Source organism: Ambystoma mexicanum, chromosome 12 (assembly GCF_040938575.1).
Source record: "Ambystoma mexicanum isolate Mex_15411 chromosome 12, UKY_AmexF1_1, whole genome shotgun sequence".
Lineage (NCBI taxonomy): Eukaryota > Metazoa > Chordata > Amphibia > Caudata > Ambystomatidae > Ambystoma > Ambystoma mexicanum.
In genome coordinates this window covers 930742099-930769712 of record NC_090936.1, presented here as the reverse complement: position 1 = coordinate 930769712, position 27614 = coordinate 930742099, and the positions used below count along the sequence as shown (strand labels likewise).

The following is a 27614-nucleotide window of genomic DNA, read 5'->3' as shown; positions in this document are numbered from 1 at the left end:
ATCCAACTGCTCCCTGGATTTTTGTACAATAAACCTTGCTTTACGTATAAAGCGTGCACTCGTTCCCGAGGTGGTGACCTGGTTTGGGCTGAGGTAATTAGGGGTCTACCCCCACACACAGAAACATTGATATGATATGGCATTTATAACGCGCCTCTATGCAAGTGTTTCAAGGCGCGACTAGGCAAGGGAGGGGAAACAGAGAGAAGACAGATACAAAGATCCTACTAGGCCAGGCGACATTGAGATTGTGCAAGTGAAGGGGAGGGGTCAAGGGGAGAAGTGCAGGAGGAAAGGGGAGGGGACAGTGCAGTACATAGGATAACAGAAAAGATAAATAAGACAATAAATAGGGACAGTAAATAAAAGTGCAGCCAGCTGGTGGCAAGTGCAAGGGTAGGTGCAGACATCGGGTGTCAAGTGCTGGTAGGGGCTGTGGGGATACAGAAACAGTCAGAGTGCAAAACTGGTTGGGAGGGGACCTGTTCCCGAGATCATAAGGTAGCCAGGTAACCAGTGCAGTTTCAGATTCAGCCAGGAGATCAGCAGGGGAGAGAAGGAGAGAAAGCAGAAGCAAAGAGGAAGGTCTTGAGGTGCAACCGGAACCGGACATGGTTATCCTCAAGTTTCAGTGAGACAGGGAGGCTATTCCAGAAGGAATCCCCAGCAGAAGAAAGAGATCTACCACCAACTCGCTGCCTGGAGAAGCGACTAACCCTAAGGGAGTTGGAGGCAGATGAACGAAGAGCTTGAAGAGGAAGATATTTAGGAAGAGAGAGTTGAAGGTATTGAGGTTCCAGACCCCAAAAGGCCTTCTGGTCAATACAGAGGTTTTTAAACTTAATCCTTGCCGCAACTGGGAGCCAGTGCAGAGATTTCAGTCCTGGAGAGATATGATCCCTGGGCTTGAGGACAAGGACAAGTCTTGCAGTCCTGTTTTGGATGAGTTGCAGAGGACGGAGAGTAGAGGCAGGCCGATTTAGAAAGAGGCTGTTGCAGTAGTCCAGCCTAGAGAGAACCAGAGCTCTGTAGACAGTGAGCTTCTGGGGGAAGCAGAGGAAAGGAAGACTACCTCTGAGGAGGTGCAGCTGGTAGTTTGACTTCTTAGAGACATCAGAGATGTGAGGAGAGAAGGAAAGCGTGGAGTCGAATATGACCCCGAGGTTTTTAGCCTCACAGGTGGCAGTAGGAAGAGCGCCGAGAGAGGCCAGGCAGAGAGCGACAGGAAAGGAGGGAGCAGTTGTGCCGATGAGAAGAATCTCAGTCTTACTGGCATTAAGGCAGAGATCATTGGCGGCACACCACTCCTGGATGGCGGACAGACAGTCAGAGATGAGAGAAGGAGAAGAGGTGGCTGAAGGGAGCCTGAAAATGAGCTGAGTGTCATCCGCATAGCACTGAAAGTTGGGGTAGAGCGCGGCAATGATGTGGGCAAGAAGAGCCAGGTATTGGTTGGGGAGCCAGGCGAGAGGTTAGAATCCTGGGGAATACCACAGGTAGAGATAAAGATAGAGGAGAGGAAGGACCGGAATTTGTCCTGGGAGGGTTGATCGGAGAAGAAGGAGGTCAGCCAAGCCACGGCATGATCAATGATACCCAGGTTATCACAGAGACGGTTGAGCAGGATGGTATGGTGGACCGTGTCAAAGGCAGAAGAGAGATCAAGTAGGATGAGGACAGAGGAGGTGTTGGGATCGAGGTTGGAGAGCAGGACTTTAAGGATGTTCAGGAGAGCAGTTTCCGTGCCTCTGGTAGCTCTGAAGCCAGACTGATGGTCTTAGAGACAACCAACAGATTCAGAGTGAAGATTAAGCTGGGAGATGGCCAGCTTTTCTAGGAGTTTGCCCAGGAAAGGAGTGTTAAGGAGAATTCTCCAAAATGGCTAATTTCCCTTACCTACTGAGTCCCGCAGCAGCTTTGCTGTATTTCTAGGGTTTATTTTTTTCACCTGGTAAGAGTGTGAGCCTTTTTCCCACTCTTACATGTGTTTAGCTGTGTGTGTTTTTACCAATTGTGTGATCTTGGGCTCTGGAGCCTCACCTACTCCATGGGCATCATTTTTTGTGTGTGTTACACAGCACCATCAGTGCAGTGACACAAGGTTGTCTTTTAGACTTCCCACTGACTCAATGTTTCTGGAACTGACTACTGTCTCCCAGAAACATGTAAAGTTGCAATTAACTTTATGTAGACTCTTTCAACTACAGACCCAGTACACCCCATCTTACATGGATTATTGGAAAGGGTTAATTCTTGTCTGTTTCTCTTGGAGCACTGTTTCGCTCCCTTTTTATCAAGACTTGGCTGGTGGCAGTGGTAACTACCCTATTTTTCATACCGCGGTTATCTTAAATAACCATGGTATTGTTTTAGGCTATTTTATTAGCCTCAAACATAAACCTGCTTGACCAAATATATTTTATTTTGGCTCCGGCTGGGTTTATTCACCATTTCTTTTTGTAAAAGTCTTTCTCGTGTTTTACTCTGCATGCCAAACCAGGTTTGGTTCCTTTGTTCACCCTCTTTTTGCAGGCTTCTGCACACAAGCCCCCCTTAAGGCGCCTTAAAGTCTGGGTAGGCAGGATGTGAGGGAATGGTCTTAGGACCCCTGCCATGGGTTCCCTTGGTAACCCAAGTCGCACTCCTGTTTGAATGGCTGGGTGAATGTCCTTGCCAGGACAGCCACCCTGCTGTGTGATTGACAGCCAGGCTGTGTGAATCAGGGAAAACTGCATAAAAAGCAGGTCTATGGGACTGGAAAGGCAGAGTCACCACTGGAACGAAAGAAACGACTAGGAGCTGACAGAAGAGGACTGGACCGCCCGTTGAAGCCCTGCTGCAGGTCCGAATCTTCAGAATCCGACGACAGAGAGAATCCTCCATGAATCTTCTTCCCTTCAGCTGACCAACCAGTTCATCCAGACTTCAAGCCAGGACCCCTCCTTTGGTCGAATTCGCTGTACAGAGCTACAGTGGGCCGGATAGCCAGGAAGGTCGGACCCTGCTTGGGTTTTAAGGAGCACACCTTTTATTTGTTGTTTCGCTCTGTTGCTGGTTTATTCCCTGGGTAGTGCAGGACCCTACAGTCTTCCTACTTCTTGTCAGTCCGACAGTCGCTACAGGAACCATGAGCCTGCAGGAACTACCAGGAACGTCCGCCTCAGCTACAGCCTCCTCTCCGTTTTAAGGTACTGTGAAGGGCTTGTCCTTCTCTTTTCTTTGAACTAACTTTTCTGCTGACCAACTTCGTTCAGAACTCGTGGCACGAACTTTACCGCAAACTACCCTGAACCGTGTGATCTTGAGCAAAAGACTTTTGACCTAGTGACTTTGGCCCTAAGCCTTTTTTCCCTGATTCTATCACTGCAGTTCCTCTTGCTCAATTGCCCTGGTGTGGTATAATTTCTGCCTAACTTTGTCTTTCCCTCCTTTTTTAAATAACAGAGTGCCATTTTGCTCCCACTTCATTTTGTGAGCTTAACTTGTCTGGAACTTATTGGGAGTGGTGTGGTGTATTAAGAGTGTGATTTTTAAACTGCTTTGCTTTAGTGAAATGTTATATAACTAAAGAGTAAATAAATGTATATTCTTTTACTTGGAAACCTTGAGTCAGTGTTTGTTTGAATCATAGTAATTGCTGTCCTTTGTGTAACTATCTGATACTGCTCACTTGCTCTTGAGATAAGTCTGGCTACACAGCCGTCGCTACCACTTTACTGTGTAGTACAGGCTTGTACCAAAAGTGAATTTGTACTGTCACTTGTAGTCTTAATTGTGTGTGGTGTTCCCAAAGGGTACTGCCAGAGCAGGAGCCAGGGTGTCAATGTGGTCCTTGATGGTTTTGGAGGAACAGAGATGAACCTGTTTTGACGAGACTTTCATAGATCGGACTTGTCTAGAAACCTTGTCTGGGGAGAACAGGGGAAAGGCAGAGAAGGGGGAGGAGAGGTGGCCAAAGAAGAAGGGCCAGAGGAAGAGCAGGGAGTAGAGGGGGGAGGAAGAGAGGAAGAGAGGAAGAGAGAGAGGACAGGATGTCCTGAGTTTTAGAGATAAAGTGAGAAGCCAGGGCCGTGCAGAGGGCCTGGGAGGTGACAGGAGAGGTAGAGACTGTGGCAGGATTGGCCATCCCCTTGCAGATTTTAAAGAGTTTGGCCGAGTTGTTAGATGCAGCAGAGACGCAGGCTTGGATGTTGGCTCTCTTCTTAATGTGGACAGAGGGCCGATATTGCCGTTGGAGCAGACGGCAGGCCAGTTTGTCAGAGGATATACTGGAAGCACGCAATTTCATCTCAGCCACCCTGCACTTGCATTTAAGGGTGGCGAGGTCTGAGTCGTACCAAGAGTTGCACTTGGCATTGGGATTCAAGCGGATCCTCAAGACACAGGCAAGAACATCGTGAGTATCAGATATAGTACAGCGGAGCATGGAAAGGGCTGTGTCAGGTCATGAGTCAGCCAAATGGGGAGGGGAGGTGAGAAAGTGGCGCCGATAGCCTCAATTGACACATGCTTCATGGGTCGGATAACTGAGAAGGTAGGTGGCAGTGATGGAATTGGCTTGGCCTGAGGGGTAGAGAGGGTGAGATGGGAGAAAAGGAGAAAGTGATCACTCCAGGAGAGAGGATTGGTGAGAGGGATCGAGAGGGGAAGGTCTGAAGAGATCAGAGCATCCAGAGTGTGCCCTGCAGAGTGGGTCGGGCCAGAGGCAAGAATAGAGAGTGAGAGAGAGTCACAAAGGTCACGAGAGAGTTCAGTGGGAGGACAGGAAGCATCCAGCTTGATGTTGAAGTCTCCAAGAAGGAGGAGTTGCATGGTTGAGATCAGGAGGGAAGAGGAGCGGTCCGCTCACTCAGAGAGGAAGGAGGAGATCTGACCAGGTGGCCGATAGATGGTAGCCACAGTAAGGGAATGTCCAGGAAAGAGAGAGAGCCTGCAGATGAGGCATTTGAAAGAGGAGTCGGCCTGCGTAGGAATGAAAGACACACAAATCCACTCAGGGAAGATCAGGGCTACACCCCCTCCGGAACGGTTGGATCTGGGCGTAGAGAGTATGTTGTAGCCTTCAGGGAGGAGAGTGTCAAAGCTTGTGACAAAGCTGGCTGTGAAACATGTCTCGGTGAGACCGAGGACATCGTGGTCAAGGTCCTCCAGGAGGCAGCAGATGTCAGACGAGTGTTTGACAGCTGAGCAAGAGTTTAGAGTGGCAATATGGAGAAGGTTGCCATCCTTGAAAGACTTCCGGGGAGGGGTACAGATCAGAGGTACGCCCTGCAGAGGTGCAGAAGCCCGAGGGGGGGCAGAAGAGGAAGGAGGAGAGGGTAAGCTAGGCAAGAAGGGGACATCAAGGGGAGGCGAGGAAGCCATGGAGGGGAGAGAGGAGATAGCAGGAGAAGAAAGGAAATTGAAAGGAAATTGATGAGGCGCGGGAAGCATGCATCAAAGAGAGGAGTGTGGCCTGAGGGCCATTGACCAAGACGGTGCCATTCATGCCAGGAGGGCCCCCCACCAGGTGTCACCATTAATGGGAGAGGAAGAGAAGGGAGAGAGCACAGAGACAATATGTAGGGTCCATAGGTCTGGCGAGGGAACGACAAAATGTATGTCGGTGAAGGTTTAGCTGGATGAGGCACTGGTATAGGTGTCAGCGATAGAGAGGCATGGGTTGGAGATCAGGATGTCCTTTTTAAACTTCTTCCTAGCAGATTTAGTGAGGAGAGCAGGATAGTCGACAGAGAAGCAGTTAGAAAAGATAGGAGAGACAGAGAGCAGCATAGAGTAGGTAGGGAGAGAAGAGAAAGGGAAGGGGTCGGGGAGAACACTAGGGAAAGCCGCAGGGCAGGGTGCAAGCAGACAAGACAAGCGAGATGAGACAAGTTGGAAATTGGACGAGACGACGCGCTTAGAAAGTGGTAGAGAGGTTCGGTAGACAAGTGCTTTGCTAGGAGGCAAAGCCACCGAGCGGCTTGCATAAAGCAATTTTAAAAGCAGGATAAAACACATCTAAGTTTGAGAATCCTGAATAGTGGGGAAAAGGCCAACGTTTCACAATGCAATTTATTGGTCACAAAGCTTGTATTTATGCACATATAAAAGTACCCAAAAATCCCAAGTGTAGAAGGCTAGGGTGATACAAAAGTGTGTAATGTGAAAAAGTTGACAAAATGCAAATGATAAAAAGGCAAACACAGTTTCCCGGTGCTGATAGTCTGAAGGAATGATCAGTTTTTCCATAGCAAATTAGCAAAGTGTAGAGGAAGTGAGGCTAAAGGCTTTGCTTCCCCTCAAAATGCTAGAACAGGTTAAAAAACGATTCAGGGTTCATGGTAACTATGGAGGGAAAGTTGCCAAAAGAGAAATCTTTCCTAACATATATCACCCCTCACCAAGAGACATATGGTCAGAATCCTCTCACTGCAGCAACTGTCTTTACCCCAAACCCTAGCCACGCTCCAAAATGCTATTACACTTCATCAAGGAATGTGGGTGGGTACAAAGACTGAACATCATAAGCGGCTACAGAAACCGAACGTAGTTATTTCACAAATGCAAAGCTTTTATATCAGACCTCCATGAATACATATAAATATATATATGTCTTCTTACCCAAAGTGTTGATCAGTTCTTTGAGTAAGGTCAATAGCATTCCAGAAGGTATCAAAAGTTGTTAACATTTCAGGGTTGCCTGCTAATAACATCTGGCTTTCAATTGCGGCTGAAAAGCAAACAAATATTGGTTATCGATTTCTTCTTTTCTAACTAGCTACAGTGAACATAGCAATAATCCTTCATAACTAAGCAACATATTCCAGCAAGCCTGCAGCACTTGGAAAATGCCAGTCTGCAAGGCACAAGTGGTGGCATAACAGCCACAATAGGTCCACTATAATCTTTTAGTTAACTAACAGATTATCACTATTCATGTTAATTCCAACTACTGATCCTAGTATATTTGCAATAACTGATTTCTTTTGCTGAACTCAGATTGTACAGGTCATTGTAAGCAGAGACAGGTTGTGCACTCTGGTGGAAGCCAGTTACAATATGACGCACTGTAAGGCAAATTATCTAATCCTATTGACTCTCATATATCGGCTAGTGTGATGAATCTTACGGATCCCTCACTAAAACCCCCCTAAAGTCTCCTCCCAGGTGGCCAGGGAAAGGCAGATGCTTTCTGATCCTGAGATTGGGAGTGGTGTACCCTGGGAGGATCCCCTGGAAGGAGACAAGGCCCAGGGTAATGAGGCGATCTCATGGGATGAGACATGGTATTTATCCTTAAAAGGGGAGAACCTTTTAAAGCTGCCAAAACAAGTAATGGCATATTTTCTCTATGGTGTACAAGAACCACATATTAAACCTGTGGATGTGGGCACAGCTAATATAATGTCTGTGAAAAACCCAAGGAAAGAAATACCATTTGAAACCTATAAGGATAACAATCTGAAGTCTGCCCACTCACACCAGAAACAAACAATCATTGTCTTCCTTCAAAAAACGAGTCAAGACCTGGTTGTTTTGATAAGTAATAGGTTATTGTCCATCCTATTCCTATACTGTTGCTGTACTTTTCTCTCCTGTCGATTTACTGTACAAAACACAGTGATACCCTTGGGTCTGGGCATTTCAAATAAAAAAAAATAATCCCCCTTTCTCCCAAAGGTACAGTGAAAGGGAATCTATAAATGTTGACTCAAGTAAACCGCCTTCCTCTTTACAAGTGAATTCTGATGACTTGCCCTAAATACGTCTTGACAGTCTTGATGCTCTTAAGTTATACGAGCATCAAGTTAACAACTAACAAGGGAGACCTATTAAGGACTCAATGAAGGGACACAAGCAGCGGCTTGAGTCGGAGGTAGAGGGGGTGACCCTGGACACTTCTAGGTGCACTCCCACTCCCTGGAGTGACTTCTTGGAATCAGGTAAGCAGTGGTCGTTTCATGGTGTTGCAAAGTGTCTGCAGGCATCTCTGGTTGTCTCATTCTTCGGTTGCTTGAGCCTCCAGTGGTCGACTTGCCTTTCATTCCAGAAGCCTCACATTTTACACAGTTCCAGCCCACACTTTTACAGAAAGGGGTGTTTGCTGTCCAATCGGGACAGCCAGACCCCCTGTGGGAGCTGGTCCTATTAGGGCACTCTGGCAGACAAAGGACAGGGGGGTGGAAGACTCCTCCCCCACTTTCTGTCTACCCAGACATTGTGGAGCCTAGGGAGGGATACCCAAGGGTTCTCGTCAAAGGCAAAACACACCCACTGACTGCCCCCTCCCAGAATGGTAGAACACAGGCTAACAAAGAACAACCACGCTAGCAATGGCGAAAAAAGAAGGACGGCCCCAAGTTGGTATTTGGGCACCCCTATTGTGCACTATCAGGGCTATGGACATAGCCTGCGGTATAAAAAAGACACACTAGTTGCTACAACACGTCCACTGCCACCAGCCATAACTAGGAGATTGTCTATGTGACTAAAATGTCACAGGATCAGAGAGAAGGGGGATACTAGGTATCCTTTTGGAACTCCACTGAAGGTGGTGTGCGCCAATCTCTCATACTATAGAGTTTTGGGAGAGATACTAAGTATCTATCCTGGAGAACTGTAGTTACTCGAGGATATAGAAAAATAATGTTAATGGAGGACCCAAAGGGTCCCCAGCAACACTGCCCATAAGGAACTGTCTGCTGCAGTAGTAAAAACACAGATGCCTTTAAGAGCTATGGAGCAGACAGACTCCATAGTACAGGTAGAATACAAAGAATGGAGTTTCAAAAGACAGAGCCCACAAGAATGTGTTATAACTTGAATGTCGTGCAGATATGTGAGACCTCCGTCCCCAAGTGCCGCACAGGAAGAATGATAAATTCACTCCCTATACAACCTTTGAGGCCACAGGTGGAGAAGAATCCGGGACCGCAAAGTACTGGAAGCCCCACGGAGGCTGTAAAGGAAAGCAGTGTTAAGTACCAAGCAAGCAGGGTAAAGCACCGGTAACCAATAAACAGGAAGGATCTTACCAGGAATTGTTAGCAGAAGGGATTCCGGGGCTCAAGATGGCAAATGGTCCCGGGAAGGAGGTACTTACTGGTAGTCACACCAGACCCCACCTGAAGAAGACTAGTAAGCCGGACTGAACCAAATTGCAGGTAAGGGTGGTGATGAGGCGTAGTTCATACAGTGTTCCAGATCCTTTGGAGAGGGGTAATCCACAAGAAGTCCGTGACAACAATCCAGGGTCTAGAGCCAAGTGTAGCAGTCCAAGCTGACGAAACAATGAAGAGCGGGATCCAAAGAGAAGTCCGTGACAACGGTCCGAGGTCAAGAGCCAAGAGTATCAGTCCAAGCCAAAAGCACAGATATAACGTGATCCAAAAGAGTTCCAAGAGAAGTTAGCCGGGTCCAAGATCAAACGAAACACAAGGTGACAAAACGCAGGCCAAACAGGGTCTCCGAGAAAACAGCTGTGAAGCGCGGTACTGAAGTACTCCACTGCTTAAGTACCGTTTGATTCCTGATCACGTGATCGTGAATCCAGGTCATGTGATCGCGAGTTCCGGTCACATGGCCGCAAGTTTAGGTCACGCGATCGGATAGCGCCAGCAGCACGATTCAAAGAAGCGAACCTGATCTTTTGATGGCTTAATCTCCACGGCAGCTGCCAATGAAGAAATGGTTGCAGTCGTGACTGTGGAGTAGTAGCGTGAAGCTGCTGCTGTAGCTGTGTGTGAGCCGGTCTGGACCGCCAAAGTGAGCCCCGGAGGGTAAGTGGGGGGTGAATCCGGGCCGAGGGGGAACTGGGATCACTGGTGGGTCGGATGGAGGGCATGACAGAATGAATGAGTGGAGAAAGGCTCCTCTCATTCAGGATTGAAAGAAAAAGGTCCAAAAGTCCAGAAAAAAATTGCTGGCGGGGTCTCACTAAGAGAGGGGATGAAGCATGACAATGATACATCTCCCCAACACTAAACAAAGGAGCACTTGAAATGTAGCACTCAAGCATAAGCGAATATTATTTATTTCACTTGCGTAAGTACGAAAGGCGGTGAAACTTCCTTATAGAACATTCATCTTGTTGAAAACACATAAAGGAATGGTCGTGTGTGCTCAATAATAATTCTGAGAGGAAGGATGACCTCTGAATCTATACTAAAGCAGTTAAACAAATCTAACAATAAAAGCTAAGTGTCTTAACATAACCATTACAAGTTGTAAAGAGCAAGCATTGCCCAAGCCAAGAGTGAAAAAAGTGTTTCTCCAATCAGGAGTGAAACTAGCCTTTCCCAAAGCCAAGAAATGGTGCAAGCATTGTAATAAGCATAATAGAACACCAGCATTTCCCAAGCCAAGAGTGTGCAAGCATTGCCTCTAGCCAAGAGAGACTGACAACAAAGCTTCTGGGTAAATAATCCTGGCTGGCAGAATACAACGAGGCAAAGGCAAGGTTGGGGAAAGGAAGGTTGCTGCTTGCAATTATTCTTCAGCAACTAGCAGTTGAAAATACCCTAGTCAATGCTTGTGATGAATTCAGTGCACTTCAAATACAGACGGTACTACCATCTGACTACCATCTGCCTTTGAATCGTCCAGCTGTACTACACATCCTACAAACAGTGATTGCCTTACGAGTAATTACTACTCATGACATAAAGATAGTGGATCAATTAGTAGATGTTGCATGGCCTGTCTCTAATATCTGGTTTGTAGCTCCTGCTACTCTTGATTATATCACGTCGTTTGAGACTGAGCTATTAAGACTGGGTTACACATGTAGAATAGTAAAGATGTCACTGTATAAATATCCTAACCCTTTAAGTGTACGTAAACCCACAAAGGTGAACAACGCACCCAATAAGGTATGGAGCAAGCCTTTGTCCGATGAGCACAGTGCGACACAGATGAATAATTAAGCTCCCGGGATTGGGCCCCAAATTAACAAAGCAGCAATTGATGCAGGGGATGGTAACTGGCAGTGGTTACCTAAAGTGTTTAAAAACCCTTCTGCTAAATTAAGACACTGACCTGATATCATGTGTTCATAGAATACTCAAGGATTCGCACACCTATCAGTAGAGGGTGGATACCTTCACAATTATTGCCCTGCAGGAAACATGGATGGTCGATCAATGTGAGTTTGATAATACGAGTACTGCACATGTAGCAGCTACAAAGGGACATATTGGGCGTCCCAAGGGTCATCTACTTATGACAGTACGTCACCCTTGGCACAGTCGCAATTTGTCCGGGTCCACCCAAATGGTCCAGACAGTAAATATAGATACTGGACTTCGTCATGCATCGTATTCATTTATATGACCCCCTGCCCCACCGTAACGTGGTAGCCACTAAACAAAATATAGCAACAGTGGCACATTTTCTGACCACACTTGACCATGACCAACCATTGTGGATTGTGGGGGATTTTAACTCTGAAATAGAAATTGGTGATGAGGACCTGTTCAATCTGTGTGTTTGTGCCCCATTGACATGTCTTCCACTTACAAAAATGGGCAGCGACTGGACAGTACTGTTACAATCTCATCGTCTGATAGAATTGAATGGCCATTGGCCAGGAGACGCACATAAGGCCTAGACGTGAGTGAGTGGTTGCAGTGCTTCTACTATTGACTACATCTTTCCTAACACAGTAGCATTAGAGTTCATTTTAGAGATAGTCATTTTGGAACATGATGAAAGTGACTATTTACCGTTGTGCGTTCTAATGAATGTTGAAACTGGCAGTGGCACCCACGGCACCTATGATCTAAATGGCAACATTTATGTTATGTTATGTTAAAGTACTTATATAGCGCACCGTCACCAACGGAATTTGGTCCCTAGGCACTCTGGCGGATCTGTAAGCGAGAAGCTGGGATGGGTTAGTAAGGTGAAGAGGGAGTAGGATAGTCAGAGTGTTGGTTTGCTGTTGGCAGCTTCAACTCGGTAGACAGCGGGTGCTGAGCTTTGGTGCGAGTATCGGGGTCAGTCAGGGTGTGCTGTAGGTGCGGCATATGTGTTGTTGCGGTGTGGTGAAGTGCGTGCGGCTTGTTGTGCGAGAGATGGTTGTGTGAGTTTTTGAGAGAGATACGTATGCAGAGAGTTTGAGCTTATACTGGTTAGTGGGTTATATGACATTTATCAAGCTAACATTCACAGTTCTGTCTAAGTGTAGAATTTGCTAATCTACATATTCCGTCTAAGTGTGGCATTCGCTAAACCTTCCCGATAATTGTCTAGATATGGGGCAGGATAGTGTTCTCAGTTCTAATTGTGGCACATTCTAACATTCAAGTTCCGTCTGGGTGTGGCCTGTGCTAACATTCACAAACCTATCTACATGCATGGCAGGCCTGAGCTAGGAAATCTGACCAAGTGTGACGTAGGCTTCAGTTAAGAAGTCCAACTAGGTGTGGCACATGCTAACATTAAAATGTTCTGTCTAGATGTGACGTAGGCTAAAGTTAAGAAATCCAGCTAAATGTGGCGCAGGCTAACATTCAAATTTCTGTCTAGATGCGACGTAGGCTAAAGTTAAGAAATCCAACTAATTGTGGCACATGCTAACATTCAAATTTCTGTCTAGATACGACGTAGGCTAAAGTTAAGAGATCCAACTAAGTGTGGCACATGCTAACATACACGTTCCATCTTGGTGTGGCACAAGCTGACATTGGGAATTATGTTCTTAAGTAGTGCAAAACAACATTTACAGTCCAATCATGCATAGATTTCGGTGGGTGGTCACAAATATCTCTAAATATGCATGGTGTAAGTCTGTGGTGGTGTACTTTATATAGAGGTAAGGTATCTAAATGTGCAGCAGAATCGTATATTATGGAATACAAATAATACTGCTAAAGCTAAGCGTATTGTTGTGATGATGTTTCCTGTATTTATCAGTACGTTTTCTAATAGTCTGATATGTGAAAAAACAGATATGATTACAGACTTTCTAACCACGAGTTAAAGAAGCAGTCCAACAACGTAGAAATTACAAAAACGTAGATGCGCGATGGAATAGGGAGTCTAGGATGAAAAGGCAGAACCATGACAAAAGAATCAGCAACGCCAAAAATAACCTCGAGTTAGCATTGCGCAGATACTTCCCACTCCATCAGGCCAGATTAAAGGTGTAGAAACGTCTGATGCAATCAAACAAGAAAAACATCACTTTTGTAGATGGTGTATGGGAGCGAGGGGTCCTCAGGCCCCCTCGCGTCGTACACTCCTCAGTACAAGGCTTGGACCACGTGCCTCCGGTAGTGGGATTGCCCCTTGCCCTTATGTAAAGTTAACCACGGTTGACTGCTGCATAGATGGGACTACTGAGCAGGACACGGGGCATCCATCTTTTGTGCCCCCTTTCTACTCCATCTTGGATAAACAGGCCTCACTGCGATAGTCCAGCAATGCTCAGCTTCCCTTCCACCGCAGTAGCCAAGGACAGAGACACACACACACAAGCCGCGCAGGCAGCTGGCTGGCCCCCACCCTTGCACTCCCCCTGCAAAGGAAAGCTCTGCGCTTCCATTCTCACGCTGAAGCTGGAGAAAGTTGCAACAATCAATATGCTACAGTTTTCTTCCTCTGAGATCACTGGTCACCTGAGAACCGGCATGTGAACCAGGATGAGCTAAGCACTTACTGCTCGATTCGTCCTCATAAACGTGCAAGCCACCCACCCCCATTAGAACAATTTATTGCCATCCTGACCCTGCACCCCCTGTAAGGTATTTATTTCAAGTGCCAGACCCTCACCTGTGCTGCGAAACCCACCCAATACACTCCTTACTAACCTTAAGCATTTTTACTACTATATATGTTTTTATTTGTACTAATGAGTTTTGAAACCTAGGAAAAGATGCGAAACACCGCCTGATTCTTCTACATGCACAATAAGGTCAAGGCCTCCAATTAAAGCCACGAATGACCCAATTGTACTGACAATAATCATTGTGTGTGACTTATGTAGAAATGTGACAAGTAGCATAAACTGTTTTAAATGATTTGTTATTTAGTGTGTAACATATTAGCTTAGGTAGTGACCACAGTGACCGGACCCTGACCTGCGTGGAGCACAAGATGTTTGACGTCCGTCATCTCGTCAGCCACTCAGCCAACCAGGAGGAAGAGATGCCACCCAGACCTACAGCACCACACCGCCTGGCCAATCGGGTCCATTTAGCATTTTTTGTTAGAGTTACTTTAATTAATATAAATATAAGTGTGATGTAATGAGGGGCTGGAGGGGTTTTTTGGGTTATTTCCTAGCTGGAGAAATAAACTATCCTTTGAACTCTTGCAGCCGGGTCTCAGTGCCTCTTTCCCCGACAAGGGGTTGTGTCGGCTATTTTATTTTCTCTCACACGTAGTAAGCCGGGGAAAGGCACCTACAATGGGTAAGACAACACAGGTGGCACTGTGACAAAGAAAAGTGGCAACAACTTGCTGGCCATACCAAAATGGTAACAACACAGGCATATGGAATGTGATCAACGTAATCTAAAAAGGGCCTGCCTATTAATAGCGTCCATAAAGAGGTTTCGGCCACACACATTTCTGCTAAATTGGGGTCCTCAACCCGTGTGGACCCCGAGGTGACCTTTCCACGTTTTACCTGGCATGTAAAGTCTCTCTAGTGGATCTTACCATTATTATTGAGCAGCTGCGTAATTCTCGTGCTGCTGGCCCGGACTGGACCTGCAACAACTTGATAAAAAAGTCCCCCATTATGTGGGCTGAAACGCTGTACCTCTTATTCAATCACATTGGCGAAAGTGGAGTGTTGCTTATATCCTAGAGAGGGAGCCATATTCTCCCAGTCCACAAGAAGGGTTGTTGGACTAATCCTGCTCATTACCGTATGTTGGCTATGCTAGATATACCTGCCAACATTTTTGCTGAAGTCCTTCCAGTAGAACCTAATTAATTAATGTATAGCCGAGAAAGGCATACTTTCCCCTTACCAAATTGGCTTCAGAAAAAATGCGGAAACAACTCACAACCTTCTGCTCCTCACATCGGAAGTCGAATATGCTCGGAACAGATGCAAGGTGTCAGTTTATGCTGCATTCATTGACTTTAGTTCCGCATTCGACACTGTAACGAGGAATAGATCGTGGAATAAACTCATAGCGTGGAATACACTGTGTGGCCTTTTATCCATGTTGATGTTACTGCATCAGATTGCCAGATTACAGCGTCTCCAGAATCTAGCCGCTAGGGTGGCAACAGGGACCCCTTATGGTTCTCATATCTCCTGTGTTGCGTACCTTTTACTGGCTTCCGGTGGCACAACGTATCCAGTTCAAGTCCCTCTGTATCGTGCACCGGGCTCTGCACTAACAGGGTGCTGAGTACCTATGCACAAAATGTGAACATTATGTTCCTAACCGTCTGTTGCGGTCGGGCTCAGCTGGTCTCCTATGCGTTCCCCCTTCCGCCGTTATTGGGTGGGAAGGCGGGCCTTATCTATTACACCTGCCCAGCTCTGGAACAGTCTGCCCCCTGCTTTAAAACTGTGCTCGAACAATTTGGCTTTCCGTAAGGCCTTGAAAACGTACTTATTTTAAAATGTTATTTTACCCTGCTCCGGTGCCCCCCTGGCTCAGCAGTTTTCTCCCCTTTAGCGCCATGATGTCTTCGGGCGACCGTGCACTCTACAAAAAGCAGTAACATAGCATAACTGCACAAAGGTACCAGTGTAAGAATGCGCCGCGATGGTCAGGGAAAGCTGTCCAAAACGTTCCCTACAAGTAGAGGTGTTAAGTAGGGATGCATAGTCACAGCAACCCTGCTTAATCTCTATCTTGCTGACCTAGCAGCAGTGTTTGATAACCTGAACGTCCATCCGGTCAAAGTGGGAGTACAAATGATCAATTGGCTTTTTTTTTTAAACTTCTCTTTTTATTTTATTAACAACAGGTTAAACAATTACCCCCTCCTCCCCTTCCCCTGTATATCCCTAATATAAGGACCTTGGCCCTGTCATTCGTCACCAGCTATTTCTCAAATGTAGTCAGCTGGCGAGTGGCAGCTTGTTTGATTGATCCGCTCATAACCCAGTGCCTTATTTGCAAATACCTATGTCTCTCCCCTTCCCCAACTCCGAAGTCCTGTTTGCATTCCTGGAAGGTGTCTGCTCTATTCCCCATGAACATGTCTCTAATTTTCCTACATCCCCCTTGCTCCAACCCATAAATGCACCCCCCTCCAAACCCAGTGTGAACTCCTTGTTGTTGACTATCGGGGTGAATGGGGAGGGAAAGGTCGCGATCCCCTTCTTCTGCACCACTTTGTCCCAGATGTTTGCCAGTGCTTTGGTGATTGCGCTCATATATAAGTGTTTGGGCCGCTCTGCCCTGGGAACCATAGGACCTCCGCTAGATCGTGCTGCGCCACCGCCCTATCCATTTGCGTCCATTGTTTGGCTTCCCCTTGGGAGAACCATTCCCTCATTACCTGCAGTAAAGCTGCCTCGTGATACTGTTCGAAGTTGGGAAATGCCAATCCTCCCCTCCCTCTCGGTGTCATCAGGAGCTTACGGCTTATCCGTGCTCTCTTTCCCTCCCAAACAAATTCCCTAGTTGCCTTCCCTAATTCCCTGAAAAACTCCTGGGGCACTCACAAGGGGATCGCCTGAAACAGGTAGAGCAAAGTTGGTAGCAAGATAATTTTTACTGCTGCCATCCTGCCCATCCATGAGACCCTTCGATCATCCATCTCTGGTAATCCTACCCGATTGCCCTTAGTGTGGGTGGATAGTTTGCTGTATACCACTCTGATAAGGGCAGAGTGATTTTGACCCCCAATTATTTGATCCTGGCTGGGCTCCACTGGAATGGGGATAATGTTTTCAGCTCCCTGGCGGTCTCCTTCCCCACCGTTATGTTCATCAGTTCAGATTTGCCCAGGTTAATTTTCAGGCCCGATACTTCCCCAAATCTGGCCAATAGGTTCCTACATGCTTCTATCAAGTCCTTGGGGTTCGTGAGGGATAGTAGCATGTTGTCAGCAAATGCCGCTGCTTTGTGCTGCACCACTCCGAAGGGGATCCCCCGTATCTTCTCCTCCTCCCTTATTGCCTGAAGTAAGGGGTCAAAATATAGTGCTTAGAGGAGGGGAGAAAGTGGGCACCACTGCTTAGTGCCTCTACCCAGATCAACTAACTGAGACATGGAGTCATTCACTGGCAAGCCCACCTTAGGGTTTCTGTAATTAGCTTGAACCATTTTAAGAACCCCCCCCCCAGGCCCATTTTCTCCATCACTTGCTAATAAAACAACAGGAGTGGCCATTTTCTGGGCTTTTCCCAATAAGTGCGCCACTCTCCTTATATTGTCTGCCGTTTGTCTGCCTAGCACAAAACCCGCCTGGTCTGGGTGTACCAGCGTGGGAAGCAGTGCTTTCAGACTTTTCGCCAGGATTTTTGTGCAGATTTTCAGGTCCATGTTAATAAGCGTGATGGGCCTGTATGAGGACCACTCTTAGAGGTCTTTTTTGGGCTTGAGGTTTTAAATGTATTGAACAGCTGCGCTAGATGAGGGCTTAATATATGAGCATAGGTCTTATAAAAGGCAGCTGTATAACCATCAGGGCCCGGGGCCTTGTTCCGGGACAGACCCACAATCATCCTGTGTACTACTTCTGTCGTAATGTTCTGCCCTAAGCGCTCTTGTTCCTCTATGGGGACTGTGGGTAGTGGTATGGTCCGCAGGAAGTCTGCTTGCAGGTTCTGCGATGTATACAGGAGCTTATAGTATCTGGCAAGACGTTCCTGTATTTCCTCCGTTCTGGGGAGTCTCTGTCCCCCTTCGTCCCTTACCGCCACTATGGTGTTTTGCCGCTACTTGTGGGGAGGTGACCCATTTCTGGATTCCATCGTACTCAAACAGCAGACCAAATGGAAACGTCCACCTGTACTTGATGTCTCCTTTGGCCAGTTCTCTCATGAGACTTCTTTTAGTCAGAGTACTACTCGCCAGGTCCTGCAATAATGCTATTTCTTGGCCTTTGTATATCACCAGCTCCTGCTGCCTGGCCGCCCTTAGAACTGCCTCCTTTTGCCCGTACCTCGCGAAAGCTGCTAGAACATCTCTGTTGAGCTGCCCTACTCTGTGAATCCGATCCAGTTCCACTGATTTGGGGTTCTACCAACCCCCACCGCCCCAAGAGGGCAGCAAAGATTTTTTGCACTTCTTCTCTCAGCTCCTTGTCCGGTATTGTTTTCGGCAGTAGATTTATCCTTATGTTAACTCTACTTCAACTATTCTCTAGGTCCTCCAGTTGTAACTCCAGGTTATGTGTTGCTGTGTTCAGGCACTCTATCGCCTCACTTTTGTCCGTAGTCTCCATCTCCGCTTCCTGTAGGCCCCTTTTCAGGATATCAGTTTGTTCCCCTAGTTGTCCCAGCTCCTGTCTCATTTCCCATAGTGCTGAATTGAGATCTGTTCTCATCAGCTGAAACTGTTCTTAGAAGGTCTGGACTAAGAGCATCTCGCCTCTGAAGTCCTGTTTCGTTATCAGGATACTGCCTTCCTCCTCCTCTGTGTCTCTCCGGTCCCTTGCTCGGTCCATTCCCCCTTTGACCTGGTCTCTTGGTTCCAGTGCCGGCCACATGGTTGTGAGCGTGCCCGGGGTGTCTCCTGCCGGTCGGCCTCCCTTCACTGTCTGCCATTCGTCTTGGTTGACATTGGGAGTTGTAGGGCATGTACCGGGGGTCAAGCTCAAACTTTGTGAGTGTGGGGCTGGTATTCGAGCAAGGGTCCGGTTCGACTAGCTAACTGCGCACTTTCCATCATTAGGGCTCCCTCCTCCACCGTTAGGCGATCCCCCTCTTCCTCTTCTCTTTGATGAGGCCGTTCTCGCCTTCCGTGGCCCATAGTCTGATATTCGCCTTGCGCCTGGGCGCTCCCCTGCCTTGTCCTCTGTATTTTCTTGTTTGCCCTATGGGCCATGGGGATATGCACACTCCTGCTCGCCTGACTTGGTGTGGGATATCTCCCCTCTCTGGGGTTCCCCCGTGCTATCTCCCCGTGCTGTGTTGGATGGGTGACATCTCCCTCCCTCTCTGGGGCTGCCCTTGAGTGTTCGCTTCTCCCATATCGGTCGTGGTTGCTTCCATCCCCCTCTTGGGCTCAGGGGGCGAGGGGGGGTTTACAGTCCTGTGCGTCTGTGTGCTGCCATGCCTGGGTCTACTTGTGCCGTCCCAAGTCTATTTGTCTTTCCATCAGTCATTGCTGGGGGGCCTCTTCTTCCCTCCTCCTTCTGGGTTGTTCCTGTTTGCCCCCTTCTTCAATTCGCCCTAATTTTCCTTAAATTCTTGCATGGTGCTATGGGGCCTTTTGGCTATGCGCCCTCCGCCATTGAAGCCCGAGTATGCTGGCAATTGACCTTTTCCCCGCCTTTTCAGGCCTCCGCTTCAGTTCTCTCTACCGTGCTGTATGCTCTCTGCCTTGGACGAGTCTCCCTTCTTCCAGCGGTCTGGGCTCCTCCTAGTTCTGCATCTGCTCTTCCCATTTCAAACCCCTCTCCTTATTTGCTTTGCTTCCAGTCCGTCAACGCTTCTCTCATCGCCTGTACGCCTGCCGCTGCGCCTCCGGCTGGGCTTGGGCCACAGGGCCTGTGCTCTGCAACTTTCCTCTGGTGGCAAGCGTGGCGTATGATGCCAGTGCTCTCGCCCACTGCTTCGGCTGGGCTGCAGGTCCCCCGCGTCTCTGTGGCTTCTCCTCTACCATCGGAGGTGCAGCGCTTCTCCTGGTCCTTGGCCCGGGGTGCATAGGCCACCGGCTGCCGGCTCGTCCATGCGCCTCAGTGGGGATCCACGGGTCTAACTCGCATAGGACTACCCCCCGTCCAGACCTGGGATAAGCTGCTGCTCTGCTTTCTCTATTCCACCGCTCAAGGGGCGAACAGCAATGGGGTCCGGCTCGGCACTCCTCCCCCCTGCAGCCTCAGGACGTCGTTCCTCCACTCCTTTTGTGTCTCCGCTCTCACGACGTGGGAATGTCCTCTCCGGGCTGGTTGCTGCCCGCAGCAGAAGGCAGCAGGTACTCTGTTCCCTACCGCGCCCCATCTTGGTCTGTTCCGTGGGGCTCTCCCTCGCCTCACTCCCTTCTCGCTGGGTGTCAGCCCCTCCGCCCTTCTCGTTGTGGGGAACGGGGTCTGCCGCACCGAGCCGCTGATACTATCCCGGCCTCCTACGCTGCTGGGTGTGTCCCGTTCTGGAAGTTGCCTTCCCACTTGTTCATTTGTGCTGCGGGGGACCTCTGCTGCAATACTGCAATTTCCTGCAGTTTGTAGCCATCAGGTGTGATGGAAGCCACCTTTAGCTTTACTGGGGTAAAGGAGCAGCTGTCGGCACGTCTATTCCGTGTCGGCTGCCTTTTTGGAATCTGATGACCTTCTTTTATTAGATCATACCCCGAGGGGTCTGCAAATCATGCTAGGGGCTCTTGGTGCTTATGCCGAACAAAATGGACTACGTGTCACTGTTTCTAAAACAAAGATTATGGCACTAACTAGCAAGAATAAACTCGATGACAACAGATATAAGTGGAAGATTAATGTATCCGAAGTTGAATGTGTCAACACCTACAAATATCTGGGAGTCATTGTGGATGATAAGCTCAATTGGAAAGTACATTAGGAAGAAACTAAGAAGAGATGTTTGACCACTGTGCACACCCTTAGTACATTTATTGGAAGAAACGGTGGTTGCTCCATGAAGACCATACTGCTATATGCTGCAAATATTGAACCTGTTCTTACTTACAGAGTAGAAGTATGGGTCACAAACTTACGAATGAGCTAAATAAATTTGTGGCAAAAATCCTGAGGATCTTGTTCGCATGCCAAAGACATTATCAGTTGAATTTTTAAGACTCAAATTTAATCTATTTGGCACATCTGTAGTTTTTTATCGGTAAAGTGGTAATGAGTTATGAGAAGATGCTGCATTTGGAAAATGGCACAATTGTAGCTGATTGCATTTGTGATTTCATAAAGCTTGATAACTTTCAACTTATGGGTTGCTTGGGGTTGATGTACCGTATTCATAAGGCATGGTTTGGAAATTGTATTGATCGAGGGAATGGTGTATCAACGAGCTCACGCAAACACTGGCTAAAATGTAAAGTACAGAGGAATATAGCTATGAGATGAATCTTGTCAGATTATCAAGCAACGTAAATAGTGGCCTGTACATAGAGCATCAAATGACACGTAAATCAATCCCGAACTATGTGTGCGCATATCCTGAGAGCTCTATTATCAGAGAATATCTGTTATTGAAGTTCAATGTTAGCCAGGTCTTGGAAACAAAGGGCGCAATGATGGGATTGGCCGGATCTGAGCGAATGTGTCGATTATGTGGGGTTGATGTGATTGAATCTGTGGAGCATATCTTGTTTCATTGTGAGAGTCTCAATCTGATTAGATATGGATATGTTAAATCTTTTAATAACGTCATAAACAAAACAGATATATGTACAATGTGGAAATTGTGGATGGAAGGTCACAACAGTAATTTTATTTATTTTATTGTGAAATTCTCTTCCAAACACATGAACATTTTAGATGAATTATCTTAGAATATAATAATTGACTGTTTTAAGATATTATATTAAATAGTAGTTTTCCTATTTATAATTGTATTTTATCCCTGTGTATTTTGCTTGAGTGTTTTGATTTTAGACACATGATCTGGTTGAATTTTTCAGCTTTTTGTTTAAATTGTTTAATGTATGTGTGCGATAAATTGCATATACAAAGCCAGTGTGGCTATATGTATATTACATAGAAAGAAATAAAGAAATAAATAAATAATGGACAATAAGCATAATAGAACACCAGCATTTCCCAAGCCAAGAGTGTGCAAGCATTGCCTGAAGCTAAGAGAGACTGACAACAAAGCTTCCGGGAAAAATATCCTGGCTGGCAGAATACAGAGAGGTAAAGGCAAGGTTGGGGAAAGGAATCTTGTTTCTTGCAATTATTCTTTAGAAGCTGACACAACATATATTTTTAGCATTATTGTTGTGCCGAAATATGAATTAATTTAAAATTGTAATATTGTATTTTAAATTGTGTGCAGTGCCTGAAATCGATTGCCTGGATAGTATCCCGATTTGTACCTCGGTATTTTCATCCCGCTGTATGTATTCCGCCTGAAACACTTCCCACGTTGTAACTAGCTTAAGGAACTCCAATTCCCATCAGTTTTGTAGTCCTTGGGATCCTGGGAGGTGCCAGTATGCATATATAAAGCAGCTGGTTCCCGACTTCGCGTTAGAGCAGTTTCAAAGCAATTCATGTGCCACTACTTATAGATTTTAGCCACATTTATTTTTGACATTATTGTTTCGCCGAAATACGAATTATTTTAAAATTGTAATATCTTGTTTTAAATTGTGTGGAGTGCCTGAAACCGATTGCCTTGATAGTATCCTGATTTTTACCTCTGTATTTTCATCCCGCTGTGTGTATTCCTCCTGAAACACTTCCTGCATTATAACTAGCTTAATGAACTACAGTTCCCATCAGTTTTTGTAGACCCTGGGGGTCCAGTTCCCATCAGTTTTTGTAGACCCTGGGGGTCCCATTTCCTTTCCTGACAGGCACGTCAGCATCAACGCGCCTGGGAGGTGCCAGTCTGTGCCAGTCTACGCAGAACGCCCTTTGTGCTGACATCAAGTTGAATTAAGTACCCTGCATTGATGTAGTGTGCCACCAGTGCTTTATCATAGCTCTCAACTCACACGCTTTTGGCGGGTGTCACCCGCCTCAAAGAGCTGACTCCGCCAAGCCTCCTGCATGCCCATTCTTTTCAATGGGCCCTCACCCGCCAAAAACAAAATTGGTTGTTTCACCTGCCTTTGTGACACAAATGGTTGAGAGCTCTGGCTTTATGGTGAATGTCCCGCACTGCACATCTTACTATACATAAGTATAATATCTGTTTCTTAAGGTTGAGGTTGAATGTTACCAAAACCATAGCTCTCAACTCACACGCTTTTGGCGGGTGTCACCCGCCTTCTAAACAGCTGACTCACCCACCAAGGAGAACAGAAAGCACTTAAACAACTGGCAGACAATAACTCTATTGTCATTAAAGCAGCAGATAAGGGAAGTGGAGTAGTAGTGCAAAGTAGAGATCAATATAAACAAATGGTGCTACTGCTCCTCAATGAAGAGGACAACTACAAAAAACTACGAAAAGACCCTACTGCAGAAATAAAAATGAAAATCAAAGAAACCACAGAATTTGCCTTGTCCAATAATTGGATATCTGAGAAGGAGGAAATATTTTTGAATAACTCGCAAGGGCGAATCCCCGCCTTTTATGCCCTCCCCAAATTGCATAAAAACCGGATCACACCACCCGGCCGACCTATAGTGTCTGGGTGTGGCTCGATACTGGAACCAATTGGTAAATTCATTGATTTCTTCCTGAAACCCGAGCCAAAAAACACCCACTTATCTGCGAGATACCATGGCAACTATCAATACTTTTGAGCATCAACCTTTCAACCCTTCTGAAGACATATTAGTCACCATGGACATAAACAGCCTCTATACCAGCATTCCACAAGATTCAGCGATTGAATGCATTAGACATCATCTTACGCATCATATGTCGCAAACCAGAGTCCCCACCAACTTTCTAGCTGAGCTATTGGAACTGGCACTCACTAATAACTTTTTTCAATTTGAGGACACATTTTACTTGCAAATCCGAGGCACAGCCATGGGGGCGGCATTCGCCCCCAGCATGGCCATCATCTTTATGGCAGAATATGAATACAATAATGTACTGAATACACGCAACCCATTCCTGGACAATATAATACTTTGGCATAGGTACATTGATGATATTATCTATATTTGGAAAGGAGAGAAGGATAACTTGACACATTTTTTTGACTGGATCAATAACTGTACGGAAGAAATAAAATTTACCATTAACAGCAGCAATTCCAGCATCAACTTCCTCGACTTGACCATCAAACCTAAGAATAATCAATTGGAATGTACTATGTTCAAAAAGGAAACTGATCGGAATACAATCCTTCACTACAAAAGCAACCATCCACGCAATCTAAGAGACAACCTCCCATATGGACAGTTTCTACGAGTACGTAGAAACTGCACAGACATTGCAGAATTTAAAACAAACGCGTCTGCATTAGAAGACAAGTTGAAAACCAGAGGTTATCTTAAAAAACTACTCAGAGATACCATGAAGAGAGCCAGGTTCACACCCCGCGAAGCCTTACTCACACCCAAAATTCACAGCAACCAAGAAGACAATATTATGGCCTGTGTCACCACATTCGGTCCGAATACAACCAAGCTCAAAGGTCTCATAAGAAAATTCTGGCCACTTATTCAGCTCAGCTTGCCGAAAGAACCGATACCAAGAATGGCCTTGCGAAGATCTAAGAACCTTAAGGATATGCTTACCCATGCTAGGATGAACAAAAACAGCACGAGATCTACCTTATGGAATCTCAGAGAAATCAATGGCCACCATCCGTGTGGCAATTGTACTGTATGTAAACAGACCAAGAAAATGACGTCCTTCAACATCGGAGCTAAGGAATGGAGATTGAGGCACTTCTCCAATTGCAAATCTAGCAATGTGATCTACATCATTGAATGCCCTTGCGGACTCAGATATGTGGGGCAAACATCGAGACCGGTTCACAAGAGAATTGGAGAACACCGGTCCCGCATTCGGTGCAAAAATATCACAGCACCCCTGGTACCACACTTCCTTGAATACCAACACAACTCGGACAGTTTCACATGGTGGGTTGCTGACAAAGTATACAACACCAGCAACCTCACCAACTCCTTGAACTTCAAAGAATCGTGGTGGATGTATAAACTTCAGGCCATTACAAAAGGCCTGAATGAAGCACAGCCCCAGAACCAATTATAAAATATTCAATCTCAATGCTCAATATCCAATGAGTGCTTTTTTACATTCCCCATTCCGCCTATCTACAGGAGTTTTACACATCCTCCACTCCATTTAGTGTATATGGGCGGCACTTGACAGCTAACTAAATACAGGGACTTTTTACTGTATAGCCATTTTGTGAGTAACCACCCGCCCCTTCCTTGTCTCTTATCCCTAACTGCCTCGTTTACCATGATTTATATGCGCCAAGCCTGGCGCCACAACTGAACGAAGGTTTTGGCGCACACTCCTCCCATCAGGATTGTTCCTTGCCGGTCACTCCCCGTAGCGGCATGCACGGAACCATCTACAATGCAAGTAGCCGATTTTAGAACTCTAGCGACGGCACTTATGACGGTATACTTCCGCATACACGTTGCCAGGCGACCTAGACGCCGACCTTGCAGAGCCCCACAGCGCATGCGCGCTTGATTAGCACACGAAATAAAGCGCATGCTCAGCACCACATAGCCCTGCAATGCCGCACAGCTCCTTTCCGAACTGACACAGGCAGTCGGAGCTCCGTACTGTTGACTGGCTCCCGTATGTAAGGTAAACCATTGCCCTGGCAGTCAGCCATTGTCTGACCTTCCATCCTTTCTCCATATTAGGCACTAGTTATGCCAATTTTCTAATCTTTCTCTAATTTTGAACATTTCTTTGCTTAGGCAGACGCTTGCTGCTCTTTTCAGCTCCAGGTGCAGCGTCCAGCACGCCATTCCTCCTTTTTTAGTCCACGCACTGCATAGCAGCCACAGAACTCTATGTGATTACTTCACAGCACCATTTAAAGGTACTCCATTTTTTACTCTCCCTACATATGTTGGATTGGGGCAGTTGGAAAAATGTGGCATTATAGCTCCTCCAATGCACGTTTCCTCCATCTAGTGTATTTGGGCAGCATGCCTTTTCCAAATTTGATTTTAATTTTCAGAGGAATATTTGATATATTTGATTTTATTACATTTCTATTAGCTTTTGCCACCTTTCTAGAATCTAGGTCGATGTGAGGCCAGCCCTGGTTCACCAATTCGAGTATAACTAGACATGTACTTTCCAGTTTAAATCATGGGGTCTTGCTTTCTTGTGACAATGACATGTTTATGTACATATCCCCGTTTTTACCACCATGTGCCCTTTAATTTCTTGTTACTTTACTTAAGTAACCCTAGCTCCCTTAATTTTCCACAGGGGACCCTTTTCCTTGGCTCCATGAAGAAGGCTGTGACCCACTAAAGCCGAAACGTCCTGGGACTCCTTTACCCTAGCGGTGTGGCGGGGTCCCCCCAAATCCATGTAGAGATTTACTTCAGTGACGTCGAACAACTACTTTTTGGTCACCCTTTAGCCTGGCTTAGTTAGACCTATCCAAGGACTTTTACTTTCAAGGATAACTTTCTACAATTAGAAAAACGAAATGTATTAACAGTAACAGAATGTCGTCATACTTCTGTCAGCATGCACATGTATGACTTTGTCTTATCTTTTGCTACATGTCTTTTTTCAATTTTTTTCTATTTTGTTCTATATTTGTTTACATTTTCTATGTGTGACTTTGGTGAAAAAATGTACACCCATATATTTTGTACTTATAATTTCTTTACAAACAATATGTAAAAGAACAAGGACAGCCACTTAATAAAAGCTGTTCTTTTGCAGACTAATGATCTAGCACAAGTGGATTATTATGGTTCTCTCATGTACTGCTATCCTTGGTAAATACACAAATGGTGATACTCAAGGATAACGCATTGTCTTTAAACCTAGACTGCAATCAATAAGCGGCAGTCGGCTTAGACTTCTCCAGTCAGGACACCCCCACTTTTTGTACACGACTCACCCGCCAAGCCTCCTGCATGCCCATTAATTTCAATGGGCCTCTCACCCGCCAAAAATAAAATCGGGTGTTTTCACCCACCTTTGTGACACAAATGGTTGAGAGCTATGCCAAAACAGGAGAAGTCTTGGCAAAAAGAGGAATGGGTGATCAGGCAGTAAAGCTCTGCAAGATCTGTGAAAACCCAGAACGGCAGTCTATCAAACATCTACTGCTGTTCTGTGAAGGCACAGCAGAAGCTAGACAACATCTCTTTAGTACATTCGCTCATTCTGCTCTATACTCTACACAAGAATCCTGGTGGGAAAGACTTATTGGTGGTAATTCAAAGGAAATTACGATTGCAGTGATACAGATGTTGGAGAGCTGTAAAATTGAGTCTTAGCCTGAAAATCAGGATTACGTTTGAAACTAACTATCACTATATTGGACAGCTGAATTTGCTTCAGGAAACGACTCAGAATTTCACTCAAATTCACTGCAACGGTTTGCCTGACCAATAGCAAAAGGAGATCATATGTCATCAGGGTACTGTCTTCTCCTGTTTTGGGTGGGAAAGTATTTTCTTTAACTTTGAATCTGGAGTGCATGTATATTTTATTTTGTTTTAAAAAATGTTTTTTTATTATGATATAAAAGATTTGGATACATGATTAAATCGTTGTCAAAGGTTAATGTTAATCATATACAACAATAAAAAATAAAAAAAAATAATATCTGTTTCTAGACAAGTGGAGTCCCACGTTCCATCTAAGATGCAATTGTATTTGTGTCGAAGTCTGGCTGCTTGCATCTTGTCTTTCTAAAATGGCAGTT

The 27614-nt window shown here is 46.0% G+C and overlaps 1 protein-coding gene across 1 annotated transcript in view; it reads right to left on the bottom strand.

The window, feature by feature from the left end:
* LOC138514686 (cilia- and flagella-associated protein 54-like) overlaps positions 1–27614 on the bottom strand; it is a 655241-nt gene that overhangs the window by 472117 nt on the left and 155510 nt on the right. Inside the window, exon 3 of the mRNA XM_069630102.1 lies at positions 6604–6712. Coding sequence (XP_069486203.1) covers positions 6604–6712 — 109 coding nt within the window. The remainder of the gene's footprint in view (positions 1–6603; positions 6713–27614) is intronic.